General features: G+C 44.5%; 1 protein-coding gene across 1 annotated transcript in view; it reads left to right on the plus strand.

The window, feature by feature from the left end:
• The window catches only part of DNAH7 (dynein axonemal heavy chain 7), a 499785-nt gene that overhangs the window by 306240 nt on the left and 165647 nt on the right, over positions 1-27898 (plus strand). The window contains exons 38-45 of the mRNA XM_066577151.1: positions 2137-2263; positions 7660-7879; positions 8753-9625; positions 10813-11042; positions 12358-12688; positions 16940-17286; positions 19753-19933; positions 22123-22308. Of these exons, the coding sequence (XP_066433248.1) occupies positions 2137-2263; positions 7660-7879; positions 8753-9625; positions 10813-11042; positions 12358-12688; positions 16940-17286; positions 19753-19933; positions 22123-22308 (2495 nt within the window). The remainder of the gene's footprint in view (positions 1-2136; positions 2264-7659; positions 7880-8752; positions 9626-10812; positions 11043-12357; positions 12689-16939; positions 17287-19752; positions 19934-22122; positions 22309-27898) is intronic.

The raw sequence follows: 27898 nt of genomic DNA on the forward strand, positions 1-27898 counted from the left end.
AATTCAACATGGCTTCTGCTCTTGGGGTTTTTTGCCTTCCTCTGGATCAACAAAACAGGAGGCTAGACAGGCTGGACTGGATGGACATTGTCTTCATTCAGCCTTACGAACTATGTTACTATGTTACTATATTCCCAATGACCGTTTATCATTGACGGGGAAACCCAAGGGTGTTAGGGCTGTGCATCTGGGACCTGTGGTTCTACAGGCTTCCTTGTGCACACCTTCACAGGTAGGGGTTAGTTGCGGTGGCTGGGTGTGGTATTCTCCACCAGCCAATCCCCCTTGTCTGCAGCAGATAAGTACCAGCAAGCTCTTGAGAGAGATTGCTGGTCATTTTAGTGCTTTATTGTATCTCTGTACAAATCCCGCTCAGAGCTGGTGTTTGCATGCTTGTCTGTAGTGTCCGTCTTTCCTCCCCTGAAGACGGTCTGGGCACTGCTGTCCCTCCCCTCCTTGTGTTATGGGGTGCGTGCATTGTGTAGTGTCTGGTACAGTGACCATACAGGTGTAAGCAGCCCGCAGGTTTCTCTCTACCCCTGGGCAGGTGCGGCCTCCATACGTCTAATGTCCTGTGTGTGTGTGTGTCAAATGGGTGATGCCTGACACTGTTCCCTATGTCAGCACGGTGGCGGACTCTCTATTCCCCTGGTGTGAGGACACATGGACTGGCTATGGTTACCATCTGTATGCATGTGAGCTCTGGGTGGGGTTCCATTTTTATGTTGTATGCACAATCTGGTATGTTGGTATGAGCAGCAACGTGTGTGGTATGTCTGCGCAAGTGGCCAGATGTGCTCTATGTGCAGTCCTGTTCTGTGCTCTATGTTGTATGCACAACCTGGTATGTTGGTGTGAGCAGAGGCGTGTGTTATGTCTGTGCAGGTGACTAGACACGTGCATTATGTGCAGTCCTGTTCAGAGTGTGTGAACAGTGTCGTGTCCTGTGTTTTTGGTGCATCTTTCAAGGTTCCTAATCAGGGATAGCTAGGTCCCAGATAAAGACAGTGGGGCCGACCTTATCGGGACAATCACCCCGCTTTTAGACAGGGGTGCCCCACGTTCCCTGATTAGTAAGGACATGCTTACATTCGTTCGAAGGAGTGGCTCTTTAGTGGTCCAGGCTGACGTAACAAAGGGGTTACCTTGTACCGCCAGTTTGTTTCTGCATCGGAGCTGGTATACTACATCCCTGTCGCAGCTGTTGAGCCATCAGACTAACTGACTGAGTTCAATCTAATGTGCATGGAGGCCTTCCAACTCTGATGGGAGATGTTGGGGGGGTAAGAAGGGTCTTACATTTCAGCCTTCTTTCATCTTCTTTGTTCCTGTGGCAGATAAGACTCCTCTGACAGTGGATTATTCTTCTCTCCTTACTATAATAAACACACACTCAAAAGAGCAGAGCAATGGATATTGGGAGTATAAGCTGTCTGCACAAGTGTGTAATCACCGGCTTTCTAAAGTGTATGGGCGGTTGGACAGTGCATGTAGCAAAGCTGTGTGTGTGATGTGCATGTAGCAGAGCTGTGTGTGTGTGTAACGTGCATGTAGCAGAGTTGTCTATTATATTTTAAACACCCTAGAGACGTAGGGATGGTGACATCATCACAGGTCCTTAAACAGCTTCTGTGTGCTTAGAACGCCAATCCCTTTCACTATATTGTATTAGTAAGTGGCACATTGCACCACCAGAAACACTGTGACTATGATTTCCTAATAATTACTAGTATTGTAATACTGACAATCTGGTTGTACCAGGATCACAAATTATCACCTATAGACATGAGCCTTACCAGGGAGTCCTGTGTCCCCTCTGCTTGTTACTGCGGGGTTGCCCCCCACCGCATTCCCCATGCCCACACATCACTGTCAGGATGAAGGAAGCGCTGGCCGAGCAGGCCTGCTTGCTGCTCCATTCATTGCACTTGGCGCTCGGCTATCTCTGGCAGTCCCACTGAGAGTGAATGGAGGCAGCATACTCGTTACATAGGATATTACAGAAAAGAAATCTACAAATCCCCTTGACACTCTGAGCCCAAAACTGTCAGTTTTCTCCTCTCATGTTGGCCGAAGTCATTGGCTCAGTGCTTTAGCCTACAGATACTAAAATGATCATATTTTCTTGCTATTTAGGTGGTGGAAGAAATGTCATAACCCCACGATTCCTCCGGCATTTTAATACTATAACAATTAATGAATTTGATGACAACTCAATGTACACCATATTCTCCAGGATACTGGAATGGCATTTCTCCATAAGGTAGGCACCGTCCATCTGCCATCTCAAAACACATGTATTTATTTACAGGGCCACTCCGCTGAAATGTTTTTTAACCATGTAACGAGGCCCCTAGGTATGTATGGATGTGTGTGTGTATGTATGTGTGTATATATATATATATATGTGTGTATTCTGTCTGGAAATCCCCGGAGTCCTTCTCCTCAGGTGGGTCATGTGATCTCATTCTGACCATCTGACAATTACTTAGCTTCATGTTCTCTCAAGAAATCAGTTTTTCAGATACCAGGATTCCTGTTTGATATTACATGACCTGTACTATACAGACTCTTCAAACATGAGTGTATACTTATGGTCTACAGCTTATTTAAGTGGAAGGTAATGATTACACTTTCCTCCCAGCAGGCAGAGATGGTCTTATCTCTAGCTGCTCATATTTTATGTTATTGAGGCATCAGGGGATTACTAGCACAGAGGAAGAGAATGTAGGGAGAAATTCAAAGATGGTGCCTAATATGTTAGGACAGGATGCTGCATTGCCTGGAAGTGACTGCAGTATGTAATAGGCATCCAGAGTGTGACAGGCAGTTAGGTGAGGGATGCAGGGATGGAAAAATTGGTTTTTGCTGGAGTGTCCCTTCAACAAATAATATTACAAGGTCTTATTGATCATACAACGGCTTCAGTAAGCAGTAATGCATAAAAGAGGTGCCACAGCATTCCACTATTTGTCAGTAGCGTCTGCACTATATGACCCCGCCGTGCGGGCTTTATGCATTTGTTTGTGACTCTACTGGGACTGAGGGGACTAAAGAGGAGAAGTAGAAATCTCTTCTTTTAAGATCTACTTTTGTTTAAGCCTAAAATTTGCTAAAACTGCATTCAGGCAAGTGGGAAGATGGAAGGATGCTTCTACAGCGCCACCTAATGGAAGTCAGCATTCCTGCAAGTCAATTAATTTATAATGGCTGCATAATTCTGTGAGTGAGCCGCAATTTTACCCCCATAACTGTCAGCTCATCAGCAGTCCTTCTGGAAGTCATGCCAGTATGTGGTAAAGCTGGGTATCGGAGTAGTTTTTGTGTCACTTCAACCGTGCGGGAGATCCCTAACTCTGGGGAGCCTTCTGTATGTAGTGCCGTGAGTGCGCTGTGCCGTGTGCCACTAGTACGATGGGGGGGTGAGAGGACACTCCTGGCTCTGGGACCACCCTGGGACTCACCGCTGCCTCTGTCTACAGCCCACCCTGGGACTCACCGCTGGCTCTGTCTACAGCCCACCCTGGGACCCACCGCTGCCTCTGTCTACTGCCCACCCTGGGACTCACCACTGCCTCGGTCTACAGCCCACCTTGGGACTCACCGCTGCCTCTGTCTACAGCCCACCCTGGGACTCACCACTGCCTCTGTCTACAGCCCACCCTGGGACTCACCGCTGCCTCGGTCTACAGCCCACCCTGGGACTCACCGCTGCCTCGGTCTACAGCCCACCCTGGGACTCACCGCTGCCTCGGTCTACAGCGCACCCTGGGACTCACCGCTGCCTTGGTCTACAGCCCACCCTGGGAGTCAACGCTACCTCTGTCTACTGCCCACCCTGGGAATCACTGCTGCCTCTGTCTACAGCCCACCCTGGGACTCACCGCTGCCTCGGTCTACAGCCCACCCTGGGACTCACCGCTGCCTCGGTCTACAGCCCACCCTGGGACTCACCGCTGCCTCGGTCTACAGCCCACCCTGGGACTCACCGCTGCCTCGGTCTACAGCCCACCCTGGGACTCACCGCTGCCTCGGTCTACAGCCCACCCTGGGACTCACCGCTGCCTCGGTCTACAGCCCACCCTGGGACTCACCGCTGCCTCGGTCTACAGCCCACCCTGGGACTCACCGCTGCCTCGGTCTACAGCCCACCCTGGGACTCACCGCTGCCTCGGTCTACAGCCCACCCTGGGACTCACCGCTGCCTCGGTCTACAGCCCACCCTGGGACTCACCGCTGCCTCGGTCTACAGCCCACCCTGGGACTCACCGCTGCCTCGGTCTACAGCCCACCCTGGGACTCACCGCTGCCTCTGTCTACAGCCCACCCTGGGACTCACCGCTGCCTCTGTCTACAGCCCACCCTGGGACTCACCGCTGCCTCTGTCTACAGCCCACCCTGGGACTCACCGCTGCCTCTGTGTGCAGCCCACCCTGGGACTCACCGCTGCCTCGGTCTACAGCCCACCCTGGGACTCACCGCTGCCTCGGTCTACAGCCCACCCTGGGACTCACCGCTGCCTCTGTCTACAGCCCACCCTGGGACTCACCGCTGCCTCTGTGTGCAGCCCACCCCATCCGTAAACAGTTCTCAAGCTACATTAGAGTTTTTAGATGAAAGTGTTTCCTGGTTTTATCTCCAGATACACTTTGCATCCCATTAATTTAGGCATCATTAATTGAGTATATTTTTGTGAACCAGGAAATTATTTTTTAATGTAAGTGTATGTTTTGTAATCAGTCTCATCAGCACCATCATTACTTTTAACGATCTCCTAGTAATATATTAAAATTGCTTTAATGAATGTAAATGTCAAGTGGATTGTTGATGCATTCCAGCGGTTGCTGGGAATCAGTGTTGGGTGTCTAGATGACGGGCATCTTGCTTCTCCTAACGAATTACCACCTGCATGTTATCAAGCAGGGATGCACAACTCTTACTGGGCCGAGGGCCGCATTGTCATACTGAACCACTCCAAAGTGCTGCCATGAAGCTTAAAGGGGTTGTCCAAGCAAAGCTAAGCTTCCACTCCAACCCCTGTGTGTAGCTGATCTGACAGCATGCACCCACTCAGGTGATTGCCCGGGATCTCGAGCGTCAAACCCCGACGGATCAACTATTGATGACTTATCCTGAGGACACGTCATCAATAATATATTTGTCTGGAAAACTCCTTTAACCCCTTAACACTCCATGATGTAGAGCTACGCCATGGAGGTTCGGGGTTTGTATGGAGGGGGATTGGGGGTCATACAGTGCAGATGCCGTCTGTTTCTTACCGCCAAAACCCGCCCACAACAGCTGCAATCAGCATTCCAACTGATCGCAGCTGTTTAACTCTTTGGCTAGGTTCACCCAAGGCAGATTTCCAGCGGAATTCCCACAGTTTGGCTGCACCGAAAAAACACAGGAATTCCGCTGGAAAAGCGTAGCTTCAAAAGCCGCTGCATTTCACCGCAGGCTTTGGAGCTGTTCGGCCGCTGGCATTCTGCTGCAGCTTTCAATCCCCATAGAGAGGAGCGAAGCCGCAGCGTAATAAAAAAATAGACATGCTGCATATTCTAAATCCGCGCCGCAACGCCGGTTCTGCCCGGCTTTGCCGCAATGGATTGGCCGCCCCGTGTGGATGAGATTTTTGCAAATTCTTGTCCACGTGGCTGGCTAAACTCAGAATTAGCGGCCGCAGGTGGATTTGCCACAGCGAATTTCTGCAGCAAATCCGCCCTGTGTGAACATAGCCTTTAAATGCCACCATGAATTAGGACAGCCCTCCAGTGTCGAGGTCTGTATGGAGTGGGATTGGGAGCCGTTCCCACTCCATAAATGGTGGGTACCAGCTGTCTTTGACAGCTGACACCCACCGGCAACAACCCTTTAAATGCCAAGAACAAGAATCTCTCAGACAGTTACCTTGGAAGATAAATAAAAGAATTAGGATTTTTTAAAAGTGGAGAAGAAAAACAAAAATGTAAAAAAGAGCTTTATTCTTCTCTCTCCCCATCTTACTGCTACCCCCACATACTACTGGCATCCCCTCTGTGGCACCTGAAGCTTTTAGTTCCTTCTTTGTGTTTCCTCTTCTTCTACTGTCCAGCAAACAGCATCACGCTAAGCAGTCGGCCTCTAACACTAAGCCTCTCGGTAACTAGCTGGTGCGGGTGCTGTGCCAGCTGCCGCCTCTCGGTAACTAGCTGGTGCTGGTGCTTCGGCGGCTGCCACCTCCCTCTCCTGCTCTCGCTGTACTAGTGCTGGAGAGAAGGGGGGAGCCTGCTACACTGACCGCTGAACAGCACCGACTAGTTAGAATGTTAGTATTAGAGATGTACTGCGTAGTGTCGTGCTGCCGGCCAGACCTTCACTTACTCGCCTACCCTTTCACTTGGGAGAGGAGGTGGAATGGCCCCAGGCCCCCCTGTCCTACAGGCTCCACAGCAGCGGCATGGTCTGCCTGCAATGGTGGTGTGACATTGATGGTTTCTGACTTTTGCATAGTACTTGATTGATAGTACTATGATTCTACTTTATTACTGATGTATATTCTGATGGAGTAATCCCTACTTTTGAGCAATATTAGTCTGCTTTGCTCTTCAAATATCTTTCCTTTGTGCCAATTCCACTGACATGCATGAAGACATCAGCGCCCGCTGTCAATGCCGGGATGCACCTGAGTCGGAGTGGAAGTCACTGCTTTAACCCCTGTGTAGGGACCGGCGATCATAATTGCAGGTGCATTTCTCATTGAAATCAATAGGATCCCAGCCTGCAATTCTGAATGCTGGCCGCTACACAATGGTTGAAGCAGCAGCTTTCACTCCTGGGGTATCCCAGCACTGACAGTGGATGCTGACTGGAAAACCATGTTAATTGTGCTGCTTGCAGAAGTTGGGTTAACTTTAGTCAGCAGAATAAGTCGTTTAGGAAGGGGTGCTTGTTAAGAAAATTCAACGGTTTCCTGGTATGCTGTCGGGCTCCAAATTATAGAGGTAACTGACCGGTCAGGAGGATGCAGACACTCACAGACCATGATGCTATGTGTAACGCATTCTAAATTTGTTATACAAACACAGGGTTTTTATAGAAAGAAAAGGGAGCATTATGGCTTTACTCCAAAAAGCTTACATAAGTCATGCTGTTCACTGTGAGTGATAGTTGCTGACAAGCACTGACCATAACATCTTATCATATACACAATTGCAAAGTTTCAAGGTAATAATACAAAGAAATCATAACAAGAAATTATAATTAAACTATAAATTGCTGACAGTTATGTATGTATTTCATGAGAACATATTGACGGCTTGGTTTTGTTACATTTTGGCGACCTTTGCTGGACGCCTGGAAAATCCTTATCTAAACTTTACTTAGAAGATTGTAAGCTAAATTCACTAACTGAAATTAAAACTACAATTCCATAAAATGGTGGAGTAGAGACTAGTAATGGCTGAGGAGGAGACTACCAATACAGAACAGAGCCTACATTTAACAGTGCTGTACATAAACTCTCACAGTATGAGAACGCGTGATCATGACCTGCAGGTTACTAGCCGTCCGCTCTGTGTACAGCTCTGCAAAAAGTTACCTGTGGTGAAAATCTAGACCCAATTTGTATGTTTTATGGATTACATTCACTGACGTATTACTGGTTGTTTTACTCTTTAGGTATAACTTCCCAAGTGAATATGCCGTATTAACCCCGCAGATAGTACACAGCACCATGGCTGTGTACAAAGAAGCAATGAAAAACCTGCTGCCAACTCCAACCAAATCTCACTACTTATTCAACCTTCGGGATTTCTCTCGCGTGATTCAAGGCATTTGTTTATCGCGTCCCGAGACGTCAGATTCTCCCCTCTTGATAAAGCGCCTGTGGGTTCATGAGGTACGCACGTTTTATCAAATACACGACTGTTTGGTTTTTTTCAGCAACATTGAACCATTTGCAGGCCTACTGGGGGTCCACTCTTATCTACAGATCAGTACATTTCTGCTGCTCAAATTTCTTTAAAAACATCCCACGCACCGGCGGCAGAACAGCCACGGTCAGATGGAAGGAACGGATCGTCCACAACTAGGGAACAAACCCTAACAAGCTGTACCCCGATGGACTAAGGCTGTTTGCACAGTGTCTGTTCAGTGCATATATATATATATATATATATATATATATATATATATATATATATATATATATATATATATATATATAAAAAACAAAGAAAAACCATATATAAATAGGATGGGTTTCAGCAAAGACTTTCAATATTTTTGTGGTGTAGAAAAGTCATACGGCATATATACTGTATTTAAGCTATAATAATCAATTTTTCACACCTCTTGCCATTTTTAAAAAAAATATGGAGAAGTGAGTAAGGCTTAGGAGGAGAAGAGTCTCCCGTGGACTTGAAGATCTACCATTATCTATGCTACCAATTTGTGCTAATTGTCACGCAAATTTACGCCCGCTCATGGGAGACATAGATTTAATCTTGTGGTGTAAGTGCGGCCTAAGGTACGCTAAATGTATTACAAAGTGTGCACATCTTCATAAATTTGGTGCATTTCACTAGAAGAATCTTCAGTGTTAGACCAGCTTATGGAATGTAAGTCCTACTGAATCTCTTCGTAGACTTTCCTATGACTTGTAAACTACAGATTGTAAATGATTTACTTCTAACAAGGTAAGAATGATGTTAATAGCTGCACCGTTCCTCCATCTGTAGTTTTCATATGGGCTGTCTGTGTGCTCCTTCAGGTTCTTCGAGTTTACTATGATCGCCTTGTAGACAATGAAGATCAATCTTGGCTTCTGGACTGTATTGAGGAGGTCGTGAAGAGTCACATGAGAGAAGACTTCCATCACCTTTTTCAACATCTAGACTTCAATGGTGATGGCAAAGTAGAGGAGGATGACTTACGTAGTTTAATGTTCTGTGATTTTCATGACCCTAAAAGGGAAGACAGAAATTATAAAGAGATACGTGATGTTGATAAGCTGCGTTTAGTTGTGGAAGGTCATTTAGAAGAATTCAACAACATCAGTAAAAAACCTATGAACTTAGTTTTGTTCAGATTTGCAATTGAACACATATGCAGAATCTCTCGGATTCTGAAACAGCCGCGTAGCCATGCCCTGCTTGTTGGTGTTGGTGGAAGCGGCCGTCAGTCTGTCACTCGATTGGCTGTTCACATGGCTGACCAAGGACTCTTTCAGGTGGAAATTTCAAAGAGTTATGGTACTTCCGAGTGGCGTGAAGACTTGAAACAAATTCTACGTCGGTCTACTGAGGGGGAAATGCAAGGAGTCTTTCTCTTTACGGATACCCAGATTAAGAAGGAATCCTTCCTTGAAGACATCAACAATTTACTCAATGCAGGAGAGGTTCCAAATCTGTTTGCACCCGATGAAAGGCAGGAAATATGTGAAAGAATGCGACAAATAGACAGACAGCGGGATAAATCTAAACAGACTGATGGCAGTCCCCTTGCTCTTTTCAACTTGTTTATCGACCGATGCCGAGATCAGCTCCATATTGTACTTGCTATGAGTCCTATCGGAGACGCTTTCCGGAATCGCCTTAGAAAATTCCCAGCACTTGTTAATTGCTGCACTATTGATTGGTTCCAGGTAATATTTATATTATTATTAAATACAGGAGCTTGTCACTTCTTCAGATTGTTCATACAATGTTTACTATATTATATAATAAAACATGATGAGTAAGTTAGCCTGGCACTACCACCCAGTGTGGGGCATAAACCGCATCGGCTGAAGCTTCAGTGGCCGCTTGGAGTCGGGCCCTTTTCAGGCAAGTGCATTTTTGCTCTGCTTTAGGACTATGTTTTGATTGTAATACAGAGGAAATGTAAATCTATGGGGCTATAAATCTATGGGGCTATAAATCTATGGGGCTATAAATCTATAGGGCTATAAATCTATAGGGCTGCAAATCTATAGGGCTATAAATCTATAGGGCTACAAATCTATAGGGCTGTAAATCTATAGGGCTACAAATTTATAGGGCTGTAGATCTATAGGGCTGCAAATCTATAGGGCTACAAATCTATAGGGCTACAAATCTACAGGGCAACAAATCTATAGGGCTTTAAATCTATAGGGCTACAAATCTATAGGGCTGTAGATCTATAGGGCTACAAATCTATAGGGCTGTAGATCTATAGGGCTACAAATCTATAGGGCTGTAGATCTATAGGGCTACAAATCTATAGGGCTGTAGATCTATAGGGCTACAAATCTATAGGGCTGTAGATCTATAGGGCTACAAATCTATAGGGCTACAAAACTATAGGGCTGTAAAACTATAGGGCTACAAATCTATAGGGCTGTAAATCTATAGGGCTACACATCTATAGGGCTGTAAATCTATAGGGCTACACATCTATAGGGCTATAAATCTATAGGGCTGTAAATCTATAGGGCTATAAATCTATACGGATGTAAATAGGGATAATCACTTGGCTGTATTTTTATGGCTGTTTTTTGAAAACTCAGCATAATCTATTATTTGCCCCCGTATTTGTATTTTTTCTGTGCATCAATATTTGCCCTGTAGAACATAATAATAATATGGACACAAATAAGGAGGACAAATTGATGCCATGTGGATGTCACGTCTTTTGTAACGCACCCCTCATAGCGCTTCGTATGACGGACGTGTTTCTATACTTGTCTGTCTTTGACTTCCTGAACCATAAATTATTTTGTTTGCCAGAATCCTATGAATATTTCTGTAAATGTTCAGAATTGGGCTGAAGTTCTTTCATTTTCTTCTGTTTTTTAAACATCCCAACCAGTCATGGCCCGAAGACGCTCTCCAAGCTGTTGCTACACGATTCCTAGAAGATATTGAAGTGTCAGAAGAAATCCGAAATGGATGTATTGATATGTGTAAGAGCTTCCACACATCAACCATAGCCTTGTCTGAGAAGTTTGGCACCGAGCTACAAAGATATAATTATGTAACACCTACATCTTATTTGGAACTCATCTCCACCTTTAAAACTTTACTGAAGAAGAAGCGGTCGTAAGTGTCTTACTGTTCATGTTTAATCCTACGAATGTCCTGTCAATGCCAATGGCGGCTGCAGTATACCGGACCATCATATCATAGCACTTCCTAGTGGTCCCCAACGCTTTCCATCATATGATCAGTAACGTCTGAAGCTATATGGAATTGTTGGAGCTGTTCTAATGATGCATCAGTAAGATTCATGGCGTCTTCAGGAATGTCTATTTCTAAATATTTTAGCACAGACAGATTTTCCAAACAGATTCTAGATCCTGTCATTTAATGCACACACGCTCCTGTTCTGTCTGCACAGTGATCTTTGGGGACAAGTTTGTGTTTGCAGGAGGTGAACAGTTCCTGAATTGGAAGTATTATCCCTATCTGTATAGAAGCATATTGGGAGGAGCACCCTGCCCCTATTTAACACTGCTAGCATATAGTATAAAACCGCCTTAAAGGGATACTGTCACCGGGTTTATGAGGTTTGACTCTGAGTTATCAGTCTGCATGGTGCATGCTGGGACAATGTAGCGTGGCCGCCTTTGTGACTCGGGACCTCCAGGGTCATCAGGTCTGACCGCCTGCTCAGTGCAGGGTCTCTCTCTCCCCGCCGCAGCATGAAGACTGACCGCTCGCTCCAAACTTCTAAGTGTATTGTTTGTGAAATGCCGCAGAGCTTCAGGATTGCAATGAGTGAAATCTGCAGAAGGATTTATGATCCCGCCCACGCCTCAGTCAGTTTCTGTGCTGGGTTTTTTCATCGTTTCCGGATGAGATTTGTTACCATCTCATTAGCTTTGTGGCTACTGTAATACGCTGCAGATTATCAGCTCAGTAATCTAGAAGGAGAACACAGACTAATGCGCTACCTGTGAACATTCCCTTGGCTGCTGTCATGACTGGAACATTGCCGCAATCCGCACATAAAGACGCAGAACATTCTGCACCAAAATCCACACGTAGGCAAGCGGGTTGTGGAGCGGAAATCAGCAGCAGCAGCAGATGAAGCTGCGTCATTAGGTGCGGGTTGTGCCGATATGTGAAAGCGCCTTCATGGCCCTTATTTTCCCCTTTTACTCATTTATCACCTGCATGTGCAGTAGTATTTCTGTGCACTAGGCCACGCTTGTTTCTTAAGTAACAGACCCAATAAAGTTAGAATCCCTTCTATAGTTGCTCTTCACTGCACTTTCCATCAAGGTTCTGACGAAGCACTCCATGCTTGGCTGATGTCATCTCTGCGTCAGTAGAACATTCAGCTTGCAATCATGGTACATAGGTATGTAGTGACGTTCCACACAATATGAGGATACATTGTTCTCCTTAACAGAGAAGTGATGAAAATGAAAAGAAGGTATGAAGTGGGATTAGAGAAACTGCAGTCCGCATCGTCACAAGTCGCCACCATGCAAAGTGAGCTAGAGGCTCTTCAGCCACAGTTGAAGGTTGCTAGCAGAGAGGTGGATGAGATGATGGTTGTCATCGAGAGAGAGTCAGTCGAGGTGGCCAAGACAGAGAAGATAGTCAAAGCCGATGAAGCTGTGGCAAATGAACAAGCAATGGCTGCTAAAGCAATCAAGGATGAATGTGATAGCGATCTGGCTCAAGCCTTGCCCATATTGGAATCCGCTCTGGCTGCATTGGACACTCTTACTCCCCAGGTATGTTAATTCTACCTCCTGGTTCCTCAGATGCGCCAACATTAATGCCAGCAAGCACACAACACCTCATGGCTTGTCGCCGCAGGGCTGGAAGCCACAGCCGACACTGCTTGTACTAGTCTTCAGATCACCAACAGCCAGGCGTTTGTCAGCTGCCACATCGGCTCCTTCCCAGTTTCTCTACTGCTATATCCAATAAGTGGGATATTTGCACTGTATGTAGTGTAGCAATCAGTCACATGAGTTGGATTTTGGTACAAAGACTCACATTGGTATTGTAGGAAGCCGTTGTCACCGTGAAGAATTTGTTTTTATCAAACACGCTCTAATATGAAGCCCCTTTATGGCCTTTGGCCGGGTTCAGTGACCTTCTTTCCTTCACTCCTTCTCTATTCTATACACAGAAGCCATAATGTGGAGACACGTACAGACTCGTCCCACCAACCACTGGGCTTCAGTTATTTAAAAGAAAAAGTCCTAATATTGAACCATTTTGCAATATTAGCGATATAACATGGGGCGTGATCTTTAGGCCTGGTCCAGATGAGTGTATTTTAATTTGTGGGCTGTAATATGGAGCTAATGAGGATCTATGGGAAAATTCAAGCAGTTTATGCCTGATTTTGATCAGGAGGGGTGTGATCAGCCCAGACCAACTCATTTATATATTGCTTAGACCAGAAGCGATAGATAGATGGATGGATAAATATGAGATGGATAGATAGATATGAGAGAGATAGATATATACATGATAGTTAACACATTTGTCTTATATCTATCAATCTCTCCATCTCATATCAATCTATCTATATATCTCATCTCTTTCTAACTGTCTCATATATATCAATCTCATATCTATCTTATCTATCTCATATCTATATAACTTTCTCCTATCTATCTATCTATCTATCTATCTATCTATCTATCTATCTATCTATCTATCTATCTATCCATCTATCTCTACTGTCTGTCTATCTATCTATCTATGGCCGCCTGCAGACGAGCGGGTCGGATCCGGCAGCGAGAATTCTTGCTGCGCGATCCGACCCGAGCGCCTGCAGGGACGAGCGCGTACTCACCCGCGCCTGGCGGCCCCGGCTCTTTCATGTGCCGGCTGCCGCGCAGCCGGCGCATGCGCAGACCGGAGCCGGCGGCCGGGTGAGTGCGTGCCCCGCAGAAAATTAGAACATGCCGCGGTTTGTTTGCCGCGCGAGATTTCGCGCGGCCAAACCGCGGCTGTCTGCATAGGAGTGCGTATTTTAATGCACTCCTATGCAAACTTTCAGCTGCGGAAATCCCGCGGGAAATCCCGCGGCGGGATTTCCGCTCGTCTGCAGGCGGCCTATCTCTACTGTCTGTCTATCTATCTATTTCTTTCTGTCTATCTATCTATTTTTTTCTGGGGTGATTTAGTGAATCCTGCACTGAGCAGGGGGTTGGACCAGATGATCTTTTTCATAGAATAGTAGAGCTGGAAGGGACCATTATATATTCCTCCAGGGTCATTGAGCCAAACCCCCTGTTCACTGCAGAATTAGCCTTTGTTTGAACACTTCCATTGAAGGAGAACTCCCCACCTCCCGTGATAACCTGTTCCACTCATTGATCCCCCTCACTGTCAAAAAGTTTTTTCTAATATCTAATTTGTGTCTCCTCCCTTTCAGTTTCATCCCATTGCTTCTAGTCTTTCCTTGTGCAAATGAGAATAGGGCTGATTCCTCTGCACTGTGACAGCCCTTCAGATATTTGTAGGCAGCTATTAAGTCTCCCCTCAGCCTTCTCTTCTGTGAGCTAAACATTCCCAGATCCTTTAACCGTTCCTCATAGGACATGATTTGCAGACTGCTCACCATCTTGGTAAATCTTCTCTGAACTTGCTTCAGTTTATCTATGTCTTTTTTTAAAGTAATGTGCCCAGAACTGGACACAGTATTCCAGATGAGGTCTGACTAAGGAAGAGTAGAGGGGAATAATGACCTCACGTGATCTAGACTCTATGCTTCTCTTAATACATCCCAGAATTATGTTTGCCTTTTTGGCTGCTGCGTCACACTGTTGACTCATGTTCAGTCTATGATCTATAAGTATACCCAAGTCTTTTTCACATGTGCTGCTCCTTAGCCCAATTCCTCCCATTCTGTATGTGCTTTTTTCATTTTTCTTGCCTAGATGTAGGACTTTGCATTTCTCCTTGTTAAATACCATTCTGTTAGTCGCCGCCCACTGTGCAAGCTTTTCTAGATCTTTTTGAATGCTCTCTCTTTCCTAGTGTTAGCTATCCCTCCTAGCTTTGTGTCATCGGCGAATCTGATCAGTTTCCCATTAATACCCTCCTCCAGATCATTTATAACAATGTTGACCAACACTGGGCCTAGGACAGAGCCTTGTGTATCCCACTTGATACATTCTTCCACTTGGATGTGCAGCCATTTATGACCACTCTTTGAGTACGATCACTCAGCCAGTTGTGAATCCACCTAACAGTTGCCTTGTCAGTCCCATATTTGGTAATTTTTTCAATAAGTATGGTATAAGATACTTTGTCAAATGCTTTACTAAAGTCAAGATATACTATATCCACCGCATTTCCCTGATCAACCCAGTCGGTGATTCTGTCATAGAAAGAAATTAGGTTTGTCTGGCATGACTTGTTTGTTACAAACCCATGCTGGCTCTGGTTAATTACTCCATTTTCATCCAAGTACTTGCATACATGCCGTTTAATAAATTGTTCAAGATCTTTCCCAGTCTAGAAGTCAAGCCCACAGGTCTGTAGTTTCCTGGATCCATCTTTTTCCCTTTCTTGAAGATAGGGGCAACATTTGCCCTTTTCCAATTTTCTCCTGTTCTCCAGTAATTTTCAAAGATTATGGCGAGTGGTTCAGCAATTACCTCCACTGCTTCCTTTAGTATCCTAGGATGTAATTCATCTGGACCTTGAGACTTGAATTCATGTAAGTTAGCTAAGTGTTCCCTCACCATCTCTCTGCTTACAGATAGTCTGCTTTTTATATTCCCCCAATAGTACAGGGAAGATCGGCTGATGTTCCATATACTTTCTGAGAGAAAACAGATACAAAATAGGAATTTAAAAGTTCGGCCATCATTCTTAACCAATTCACCATTTTCATCTTGTAAGCATCCAATAGCATCTTTGACTTTTCTTTTGCTTTTGACCCCCACAATCCTTTTTTATTGTTTTTGGCCTCTCTTACAAGCCTCAATTCATTATCAGCTTTAGCTATTCTGACATTTGCCCTACAGTTTCTGCAGACCCCATTATATGCTCCTTTAGATATTTCCCCCCTCTTTCCATTTGATAAACATATTTTTCTTCCATTTTAACAGGTGTACAAGTTCTGTGTTCATCCATCCTAGTCTCTTTAAATGCTTTCCATTCTTCCTTCTTTTAGGGATTGTTAACGATTGTGCTTTGAGAATCTCATTTCACAATATTTCCCAACCTTCTTGGACGTTTCTATCCTTAAAGGGGTTGTCCCGCGCCGAAACGGGTTTTTTTTTTTTTTTCAACCCCCCCCCCCCCCCGGTCGGCGCGAGACAACCCCGATGCAGGGAGGTAAAGAAAGCTTACCGGAGCGCTTACCTTAATCCCCGCGCTCCGGTGACTTCAATACTTACCGCTGAAGATGGCCACCGGGATCCTCTGTCTCCGTGGACCGCAGCTCTTCTGTGCGGTCCATTGCCGATTCCAGCCTCCTGATTGGCTGGAATCGGCACGTGACGGGGCGGAGCTACACGGAGCCTGCATTCTGCACGAGCGGCTCCATAGAAGACTGCAGAAGACCCGGACTGCGCAAGCGCGGCTAATTTGGCCATCGGAGGGCGAAAATTAGTCGGCACCATGGAGACGAGGACGCCAGCAACGGAGCAGGTAAGTATAAAACTTTTTATAACTTCTGTATGGCTCATAATTAATGCACAATGTACATTACAAAGTGCATTAATATGGCCATACAGAAGTGTATAGACCCACTTGCTGCCGCGGGACAACCCCTTTAAGAACATCCAGCCATTAAAATCTGCCTTTCTGCAAAACCAACTTTAAGGTCTCAGTTTGCTTACGTTTTCCTTCCCTTTTTCTATCTATCTATCTATCTATCTATCTATCTATCTATCTATCTATCTATCTATCTATCTATCTCAGATCTATCTATCTATCTCATATCTATCTATCTATCGATCTGTCTGTCTACTGGTATCTATATTATGTTATGTTTTGTCATGTAACAGGATATTACAGTGGTGAAATCTATGAAAAGCCCCCCTGCTGGAGTAAAGCTTGTCATGGAGGCCATTTGCATTTTGAAAGGAGTTAAACCTGACAAAATTCCTGATCCCACTGGTTCTGGACGAAAAATTGAAGATTTCTGGGGGCCAGCAAAAAGAGTACTCGGTGATATGAAATTTCTTCAGTCTCTACATGACTATGATAAGGACAATATTCCATCTGCTTACATGAGTATCATAAGGAAGCAATATATTACCAGTGCTGAGTTTGTTCCAGACAAAGTCCGCAATGCATCTACAGCTGCTGAGGGCTTGTGTAAATGGGTGATTGCCATGGATTCCTATGATAAGTAAGAAAATATTATGTATGATGCTATCTATCTATCTATCTATCTATCTATCTATCTATCTATCTATCTATCTCACATCTATCTCTCTCACATCTATCTCTCTCACATCTATCTCACATCTATCTCTCTCACATCTATCTCTCTCACATCTATCTCTCTCACATCTATCTATCTCACATCTATCTATCTCACATCTATCTATCTCACATCTATCTATCTATCTCACATCTATCTCACATCTATCTCTCTCACATCTATCTATCTCACATCTATCTCTCTCACATCTATCTATCTCACATCTATCTCTCTCACATCTATCTATCTCACATCTATCTCTCTCACATCTATCTATCTCACATCTATCTATCTCACCTCTGTCTCACATCTATCTCTCTCACATCTATCTCTCTCACATCTATCTCTCTCACATCTATCTATCTCACATCTATCTATCTCACATCTATCTATCTCACATCTATCTATCTATCTCACATCTATCTCACATCTATCTCTCTCACATCTATCTATCTCACATCTATCTCTCTCACATCTATCTATCTCACATCTATCTCTCTCACATCTATCTATCTCACATCTATCTATCTCACCTCTGTCTCACATCTATCTCTCTCACATCTATCTATCTCACATCTATCTCTCTCACATCTATCTATCTCACATCTATCTCTCTCACATCTATCTATCTCACATCTATCTATCTCACATCTATCTCACATCTATCTCTCTCACATCTATCTATCTCACATCTATCTCTCTCACATCTATCTATCTCACATCTATCTATCTCACCTCTGTCTCACATCTATCTATCTCACATCTATCTATCTCACATCTATCTATCTCACCTCTATCTCACCTCTATCTCACCTCTATCTCACCTCTCTCACCTCTATCTCTCATCTATCTCTCATCTTTCTCTCATCTATCTCTCTCATATCTCTCTCATATCTATCTATCTATCTCACATCTAATATATATCTATTTATCTATCTACCTATCTATTGCATATCTATCTATCTATCTATCTATCTATCTATCTATCTACTATCTATCTATCTATCTATCTACTATCTATCTATGTCTCGCTCATATCTATCTCTATATGTGCGTTTGCAAGGTACCACTGGATTCCTATGGCAGCCTGACAAAGTCCTCCATGTCCGCCTCCAACAGAATTTAATAGGTGGTGTTCATAGGTCTAGTAGAATGCACTACATAAGTAAAGTAGTGTACTATGCAAGCGATCGAGTGTTCACATCTTCAACCCCCCCTAAGGGACTAAAACCTAGTGTCAAAAAAGTTCAATAAAGTTTAATTTGATGTAAAAAAAAATCTATAAAAAATAGCCATTTTCCCCACAAAACCCATTTTAAATGGATAAAATACCACAAAAATGCTTTGAATAGCAGCACATTATAGGTATTACTGCATTTATAGCAACCCAAACAATGAAAATATTTTGTTATTTCTCTTGCATGGTCAATGCTGCAAAAATAGTTTAAAAAAGTAATTCCAGAATGACTATTTTTATTTTTTTCACCTTCTGAAAACCACAATAAAAAGCAATCCAGAAGACCCATGTAACTCCAAACAGTACCAATGAAAACTACAAGTCTTCCTGCAAGAAGCAAGCCCCCTCAGAGCTCCGCTGCCGGGAAATAACAATGTTCAGAATGCGGCGATGCAGAGTCAATTGTTTTTCTTTAAAAACATGTTTTTAATATGTAAAAGTAGTAAAAAATAAAAATCAATCTCTGTAACCTGCTGTGGCCGAAATCGTGCCGATCAGATAAAGTTATCAGGTTGTTTTTACCGAATGGTGAACGCTGTAAAAACGAAACCCAAAATCCCTATCCCTATCCCTCTCCCCTCCAAAAATGTAATACAAGCCCCCCATAACAGTATGTGGACCGCAGAGTGGTGTCATTACAATATACAGTGAGTATATTGTGACAGCGTGACAATGACAATCGCTTGGTCCTTAACCCCTTCAGTGGCAGGTTTATTATCACCATGTCACGCCTCACAGGCCTGGTTTTTTAAATGAGTCAACAATGCAATTGAATGTCGCAAGTATTTATTAAGGAACACAACAATCACATTGCAACATTGTTTTGTATTGAAAGAATTCATTATAACAACTTTAACTGCATGGTCAGTGCAGCAAGCCCCGGAAAATTTTCTGGGCGTGCCACTAAAGGGGTTAAGGCACAACAACTGTGATTGGCTGCTACAAGACGGCTTCACACCTGTCAATGACATGGCGTGTATCAAGACTCTTCCGCCAAGAGGCGTTCAGCTATGTGGGCCATAATCATCCAGGATGCACAGTAGAACAGCTCATTTACCGGTTGGTAAAGCGCCTGCTGTGTAGTCGCCGACTATGGCTTCCCCCCAAGGTAGGTGTTCACGTGACACTGATAGGACATCTTGCTGTTTGGCTAGGGTCGCCAAGATTGTGGCTCCTAAAAAAGTGAAGTTGAACCAAGCAGAAAGTGAGCTGAAGATCGCTATGGATGGTCTGAGGAAGAAGCAAGCGGCTTTGAAAGAGGTGCAAGACAAACTGGCCAAACTGGAGGAGCAGCTGGAGAAGAACAAGCAAAGAAAAGCCGATCTTGAGAACCAGGTGAGTCTAAGCTGGGAATTTAAGCTTTGAAGGGGTGTTTCACTCAGGAGGGATTTACGTCGCGGGACGCAGGGAAATCCAAAGCTGCTGAATTCTGCACCATATCTGCAGGTCTAACTGATTATGATGCAGAATTGCAGGCAAGTTTGAAGCCATTTTCAATTTCACATCACAATCTGCAGGTCGCCTGAGGCTTTTGGTGCGGAATTCACTGCGGTTTGCGGTGCGGCATGCGGCTTATTCCGTCTCGTGTGAAATGTCCATTAAAGAGTATTCCAGGCTTTTACAAATGATGAATTCCCCTCTAGATAGTTGATTGATGGATATCCACAGCTTGGGATCCCTGACGATCAGCTGATCGTCCGCCAGCTGTCAGTGCAGCCGGACGTCGTCATCGGCCGTTAGGCCCGGAAGTGTCATAGTGGCGTCACTCTCGTCAGGGAGCTCCTGCTGTACACTCCCCGCTCCTCAGGGCAGACCAGATGCCCCGTCCCTGTGAAAGCGGAGGTGTGAACACTGCCATAGCAGCACACTGGGGGCCCTGAGATGATGTGACCCCCCCCTAGTGTAGCGAGGACGATATAATAGCGCTGTCTGTTCTACATGATGAGTAGCGGCCTTCCTCTACGACATGATGAGCACCGCATCACCTTCTGACAGCAGCACATCAATTATGTTCCTCTGCGTGGAGCGATTGGCGAGCTTCAATAAAGGGGAATATTTATTTGTGCCGGGGGGTTCGTTCTCATTGCCGGTGCTTCCTACTGTTGTACTCTTTCATACCAGAATACTGCATGGTTTTACCGCTGATGAATGAATACAATGTTGAAGCTATTCCACATTTTGGGAGCCTCACACACGTTGGCACCAGGCTGATGCAGAAAATAATGTGTTGTAAATGCTGAACCTGGTGTGTAAGGGCGCCTTCACATGGGAAGACATAGTCGTGGAAATGCTGCCAGAGTCCTGCCATTTTCAATTCTGCATCAATATCTGCATTTAGCCGTGTGGCTCCTGGGGTTTTCTGCGCGCTCCATGCAGATCACCGCTGGGTATCTGCACTTATTGCAGCCATGATCCCTATGCGGTCCCACCGCAGTTCAATGGAACAAATCCACATGCGGGTTTTCTGATGCGTCAAGAAATTAGGACATTTTTTTTTTGCAATGCAACTTTGCTTTAACGTTAATGATGAGATTTTGCCGCATTCTACATCACATCTGCGCCAAAATCCACATTCATAAGTGCACCATTTATCTGAATGGAAATCTGTGCCATAGTGTAGACAGCGTGCATTGTAATAGAATGAACTTGTATGATTTACCATAGGATAGGTGAGAAAAGACTGATGGCTGGGGGCCTCACTACCAAGACCTCAACCAATCCCAAGAACTAGATCAGCCTTTTCTCATCACTATGGGGTCTCTTCTCCCACCTACAGTGACATTTCTTGATGCAGGATCCACCGCTCAGTACATTTAAATGGGGCTGATGGAAATAGCTGAGCCTTTGTACTTGGCTATCAGTTCCAATGAACATGGATGGAGCGGCAGCGGTCATGTGTGACTGTCGCTGCGTTCAATCTCCTTCTCACTGCAGTTAGGAGACGAGGAGACAGGAACCCCCAGCGATGAGACTTTTATCACCTATCCTAGGAATAGGTGATACAAGTTGATTCTGGTACAGCCCTTTTAAAAACAGGTTTCACATCAGGAAATCCATATGCGGATCGACCCCATTGAAAGTAGCTAATCTGCATGAGGATCTGTGGCAACATCTGCAAATTCTAGGTAGAAAACCACAACTAAGCCGGGGACTAGGAGGCAAATCCACCACCCAATTATTCCATGCAGATTGCGCCCCTGTGCCTATCCCCCAGAGAGCTTCAAGAACTGAGCATTACTGGGCCGCCTTCACACACCCAAATATTCCACAAGACACAGCGGAATAATCCAATATCAAAGTCTGCACCAAAAGCCACATGTCTACATGCGGATGTTGGCAGGATGAAGTCATTATAAGTCCATCTGATAAATCCGCGTCTTGCGGAATATTCCGGTCTGACGGCGCCCTATAATGCGAGGCGCTCATCGCTGTAAATGACAGTATGCAGCACACAGTTCAGTAATATAATCAGGCATTAATGATCTAATTATTGATCTGTACATTAAGGATCTAATTGTTTTCAGGTTGATCTATGCAGCAAAAAACTGGATCGAGCAGAGCAGCTGATTGGAGGACTAGGCGGAGAAAAAACAAGATGGAGTCAAACCGCTCTAGAACTTGGGGTACTTTACATCAACCTGACAGGAGATATCCTTGTATCTTCAGGAATCGTGGCTTACCAAGGAGCCTTCACATCAAGCTACCGACAGGTGCCCCTAAAATTAAAAATATTTTTGACCGCCAACTTTACCAAAAACATATAATGGTCCTCATTTCCTTGATTTACTGGTGAGGCGCCTCAGCTGGGTACTAAAGACTGCAGGTAAAACCAATATCACCGGTGATCGATCTCATTGTGGATAACCTAATGGTTTCTTTCAGTCTCTAAGTTCTCAGCATTTACAAGTAAGCTGAAAATAAGATATGATGTATAGATTTCAGAGCAGGGGTGAAGCTAAAGGCTCACGGGCCCCATGTGAAAGTTCAGCTTAGGGCCCCCCAACTACTGTTTATGGCTGCCGGCCGTGGCCCGCCTGGAACTTTCTGCTGCGTTGATGAGTCTCTTAAGAGGTGCATTGATGCAGCACTACCAGCCAGGAACATCGCTAGAGTCTTGAAAGATATGGGGCAGAAGCCTCAACATACATGCATTATGCCCCCCCCCCCCCCCCCAATAAATCAATCTATATACAAGAGACCGCTTATTTATTAGACCACCTTTATAACACAGCAGACTTAGATTCAGTGGCTCCGCTCTATGTTTGATAGTTTACCTTTATATACTGCAGTCACCATATATTGGTCAGATACCAGTTCTACACAGTGATAGTGATTGCAGTGCAGTTACCTCCAGTGATCACAGATGATGTGTCCTCTGATTAGTCATTTCCTTACCTTTTTCTTCTCTATTCAAGCAAAGATCAGCATGAAGACTTCTTCATGACTCATCTCTGTGTAGTCTCCCCATTCTACTGCTACCTCCAATGTGGCTTTCAGTGCCCCGCTTGCGAAGAGTGCTTCCCTCTGTGCCCCACACAAGGAGATAATGAGCATTTTTTTCCTCATAAAATAATATTGCCTCTCTGTGCCTCTACATAGTTGGAATATTCCTAACATGCCCCCACAAGGTAACAGTACTCCTCTGTGCCCCCACAAGGTAACAGTACTCCTCTGTGCCCCCACAAAGTAACAGTACTCCTCTGTGCCCCCACAAAGTAACAGTACTCCTCTGTGCCCCCACAAAGTAACAGTACTCCTCTGTGCCCCCACAAAGTAACAGTACTCCTCTGTGCCCCCACAAAGTAACAGTACTCCTCTGTGCCCCCACAAAGTTATAGTTTGCACTTTGTGCCCCAAAAATTTATAGTGCCTCTCTGTGTCTCCAAAAAAGATTAGTACCCATCTATGCTACCACAAAGTTATAGTGCCCTGTATGTGCCCCTACAGAGCTATAGAGCCCAGTATGTGCCCTGAAAAAGCCGTAGTGCCTCATCCATGACCCAAAGTTATAGTGCCTTTCTCTACGCCCAAACAAAACGATATTGTCTTACAAAGTTATAGCGTCCTCCTGTGTTGTTACAAAGCTATTGTGCTTCCGCAGTTATAACGCTCCCACCAGACTGTCGTGGCCCACAGCAACTCATCTCTGGCTAGCAAGCAGGATGAGCGCTGCTGCCTGCCACTACGGCTCCTCCCTCCAGTTTTGTGCTCATAGTCAGTTTACGCCTCCTAGAGCTGTTCCACTCTTTCATCATATGTATCTTCTTATACTTCCTCAGACTTTTAAAGGAAACCTGCCAGGATATTTCTGCTGCCCTCTGAGTATTATCCGGTACGCCGGATGCAGCCCGATGGGTTTTGTGCAATCAGTATGTGTTTTCTGGCTAAACCTTAGTGCTGTGAATGAGGGCTCCAATGTGTTCATGAGACGCAGGCTTCTCCCACACTTCAGCCACTGATTGACAGCTTCCTCTGTTTGCTCTGCCGTATCGCTTGGGCTTATGTAGCTCTTGGTGTTCAGAGTCTGTGCTGACAGTCCCTAACATGATGCAACTTAACATTTTACTCAATGTTTTATAGGATATCTCTGCAGGAATCTTTAAAATAACTTATCCTAGAACTCACAAAGTGTCTGCAATAAACCAGCAGCTTGTGAATCCCTTCCATTTTTGGTGATAATGGAGAGCAAATCCCCCCATAATTGTATTCTAAATGCTTCAGTTTAAGGACCAGTGACATCCAACTTTGTAATTTTTTTTTATTTGTATATTTTCTGTATTATTTGATTTTCATTTGGCAACTTAAGGCAACTCAGGATGGGTCATCAATAGTTGATCAGCTGGGGTCTCTCACTTGGGACCCCGACCGATCAGCTGAGCGAACGCATACTGTCAGCGCCACAAATACACAGAGCGGAAGCAGCAGATGTTCTTGCGCCGACCTCTGTGTCTTGGCCAGTGCTTGAAACTGCAGGCATGGCTCGCGTTGATTTCCATGAGACCCCAACCTGTAGTATCAAAAGGCAATATACTTCTGTTCGTTATCAGGTAAAAAACATAGCTTTTTACAGACAAAGCATTGTATCACAAGAGAGGCGTGTACAGAAGGGTAATCGTATTTACGTCTAATTGGTTACCTTACATGCACAAAGTGACGTATCATTAGAGATACATACTCTTAAAGTCATATGAACTCAGGATACATTCTAGTTTCTATCTATTAACATATGTTAACACCTTAAGGTGTATGTTGCTATTAAAACGTGTGATTTCCAAGAAGCAAAGAGAAACAAAACTAACGGAGAATAAACTTATTACGATCACTGCTTGGCTTAAGGAATGCAAAGGTGGGGGGTGAGCAGCTCCTCCCAACCCTTTGTTTTCAGGAACCATACCTAGGAGAGAGAGAACAAGAATTTAATACATACTGGTGTATAATTTTGCACAAGTTAACCATTTAGCTGCTGCTATTTACAAAGAAGGAAGACATATATATACGTGTTCACATAGGTTGATATGAGAAACACAGGAAAATAATACATATATCCTTACTATAACAAGGGTCTTCTACAAAGGGAAAAGATAAGCCATACATGCACAGTCTGTACACGGTTATCTTTTCCTTCTGGAGAAGACTCTGGCTTTGTCTCATATTTCCTGCCATATCATAAGGCCTGTAAAAAGGTTTGATGTTGTATTGCAGGAATGTTGCCTTCCAATAGGTGGCGCTCCAGAGGTATTGTCCCATCTTCTTTTTGAACATAGGAGTGGTTGTAGAATGATTCCTTTAGTTCATTATAATTGCCCAAAATGGCAAACCATTGCAGCAAATGCTATTGGTCGGTCATAGTTTCATTTGCGTGTGCTGTGAAGGAAGGTTTCTTTTCACTCTTAGTGCTGAAATCATTTTTCATCGGTACTTGTTCTTTTAAGACAGAGGATCTTTTTCAGAAAGGAATGTTAGGAAGAACTTCATTTTTCTTTTTTTGTGTCTTTTATCTTGCCTTATTTGTGCTCCTTCTATTATCTGCTCTCCCTGCTAATGAGCTGTTGTCTCGGAGATCAAAGGTTCATACAGTATCTGCGGTGGTGTCACCAAACGTCTTTCCATCAAGTACAGCGGATATAAACACTCTGCACACCGCGGATCAGATGCCAGGCTTGTGTCATGCTAAAAAATATGACAAAACTGAATAATTTCTGATTACTTTCCACGTGACCCGTTATCTGTACAATCCCATTGGAAAATAAGCCCATCTTTAAGGCCTCTCTCACACAAGCCCTTGTAGGAATGCAGCATTGTACAGCGATTGTGAGCCTTTGCAGCATATTTTGTGCAGTAGCAACACACGCAAAGCAAGTAGTAGTCAGCACTCCGCTGCCGATATTACAGGGATTCTCGGTTCCCCATAAAAGGTTCGACTCTTCTAAGAGGATTTTCCGGACATTTTCTTTGTTGATCTTACAGCCCATCAAAGGGGGCTGATTGTTGGCAGGTGTCAGTCAGGGGAAGAGGTCAAGACATGTCCAAGGCATTACATTTGACTGTCAGCAAGAAGGAGATTAATGACACAACAGTGACATTGCCAAGAACTGGACGGCCCTCAAAATTAATAAAAGGATCACAAGAAAATTGTTCTCGGAGGCTCCAAGAGGCCAACATCAACATTAAAGGAGCTGCAGGAATTTCTGGCAAGTACTTGTTATGTAGGGCATGTGACAACCATCCCCCGTGTTCTCCATATGTCTGGGCTGAGGGAGGAAACCTTATCCAACAAGAACATCCAAGCCCAACTATGTTTTACCAAAACCTCCATCAAGTCTGCCAGAAGTCTTTTGAAGAATGTGTTATGGTCACCAACAGACCACCATACCCGCAGTGAAGATCGTGGAGGTAGCATTATGTGGGGGGCTGTTCTGCTGCTGGAACTGGGGCTTTAATCAAGGTGGATGGTATTATGAACATTTCCCTATATCAGTGCATTTTGGCCCCAAACTTTCAGGCCTCTGCTGAAAAGCTGAAGATGAAGAGGAATTTCACTTTTCAGCACAACAACAACCCAAAGCAGACCCCCAAATCACCAAGAGAATGGCTTCACCAGAAGATGGTCAAAGTTTTGAAATGGCCCAACCAGAGCCCAGACCTGAATCTTTTTGAACAGCTGTGGGTTGATCTGTAGAGGGCGCTACACACGAGATGCTCTCACAATCTGACAGATTTGAAATGCTGTTGCAAGGAAGAGTGGGCAAATATTGTCAAGTCAAGAGGTGCCATACTGATAGACACCGACCCAAAAAGATTGAATCCAGTCATAAAGCCAAAAGGAATACTGACCCCTGTTATATTTACATAGTAATAAGAGCACCCCTTGTTACAGTCCTGAGTATAAATGATGATGGGAGAGATCTCTGTACTGACCCCTGATATATCTATACATAGTTATTAGTGTGCCCCCTTGTTACAGTCCTGGGTATACTAGATGATAGGAGAGATCTCTGTACTGACCCCTGATATATCTATACATAGTTATTAGAGTGCCCCCTTGTTACAGTCCTGGGTATAAATAGATGATGGAGAGATCTCTGTACTGACCCCTGATATATTATACATAGTTATTAGAGCGCCCCCTGGTTACAGTCCTGGGTATAATAGATGATGGAGAGATCTCTGTACTGACCCCTGATATATGTATACATAGTTATTAGAGTGCCCTCTTGTTACAGTTCTGGGTATACGGAGCCTCGTGTGGTGCAGAGTGTAAGCTCTCGCCTACGACCTGAAGGTTGCAAGTTCGATCCCCACATGCGTCAGGTAGCCGGCTCAAGGTTGACTCAGCCTTCCATCCTTCCGAGGTCGGTAAAATGAGAACCCAGCTTGGTGGGGGGTAATAAATAATAATTACCTGAAAGCGCTGCGGAATAAGTTGGCGCTATACAAATACCATGATTTGATTTTTGATTTGATAACTGATGATGGGAGAGATCTCTGTACTGACCCCAGATATATCTATACATAGTTATTAGAGCACACCCTTGTTACAGTCCTGGGTATAATAGATGATGGGAGAGATCTCTGTACTGACCCCTGATATATCTATACATAGTTATTAGAGTGCCCCTTTGTTACAGTCCTTAGTATAATATATGATGGGAGAGATCTCTGTACTGACCCCAGATATGTTATACATAGTTATTAGAGCGCCCCCTTGTTACAGTCCTTAGTATAATATATGATGGGAGAGATCTCTGTACTGACCCCAGATATATTATACATAGTTAATAGAGTGTTCCCCTTGTTACA

This window comes from Eleutherodactylus coqui, chromosome 8 (genome assembly GCF_035609145.1).
Source record: "Eleutherodactylus coqui strain aEleCoq1 chromosome 8, aEleCoq1.hap1, whole genome shotgun sequence".
NCBI lineage: Eukaryota > Metazoa > Chordata > Amphibia > Anura > Eleutherodactylidae > Eleutherodactylus > Eleutherodactylus coqui.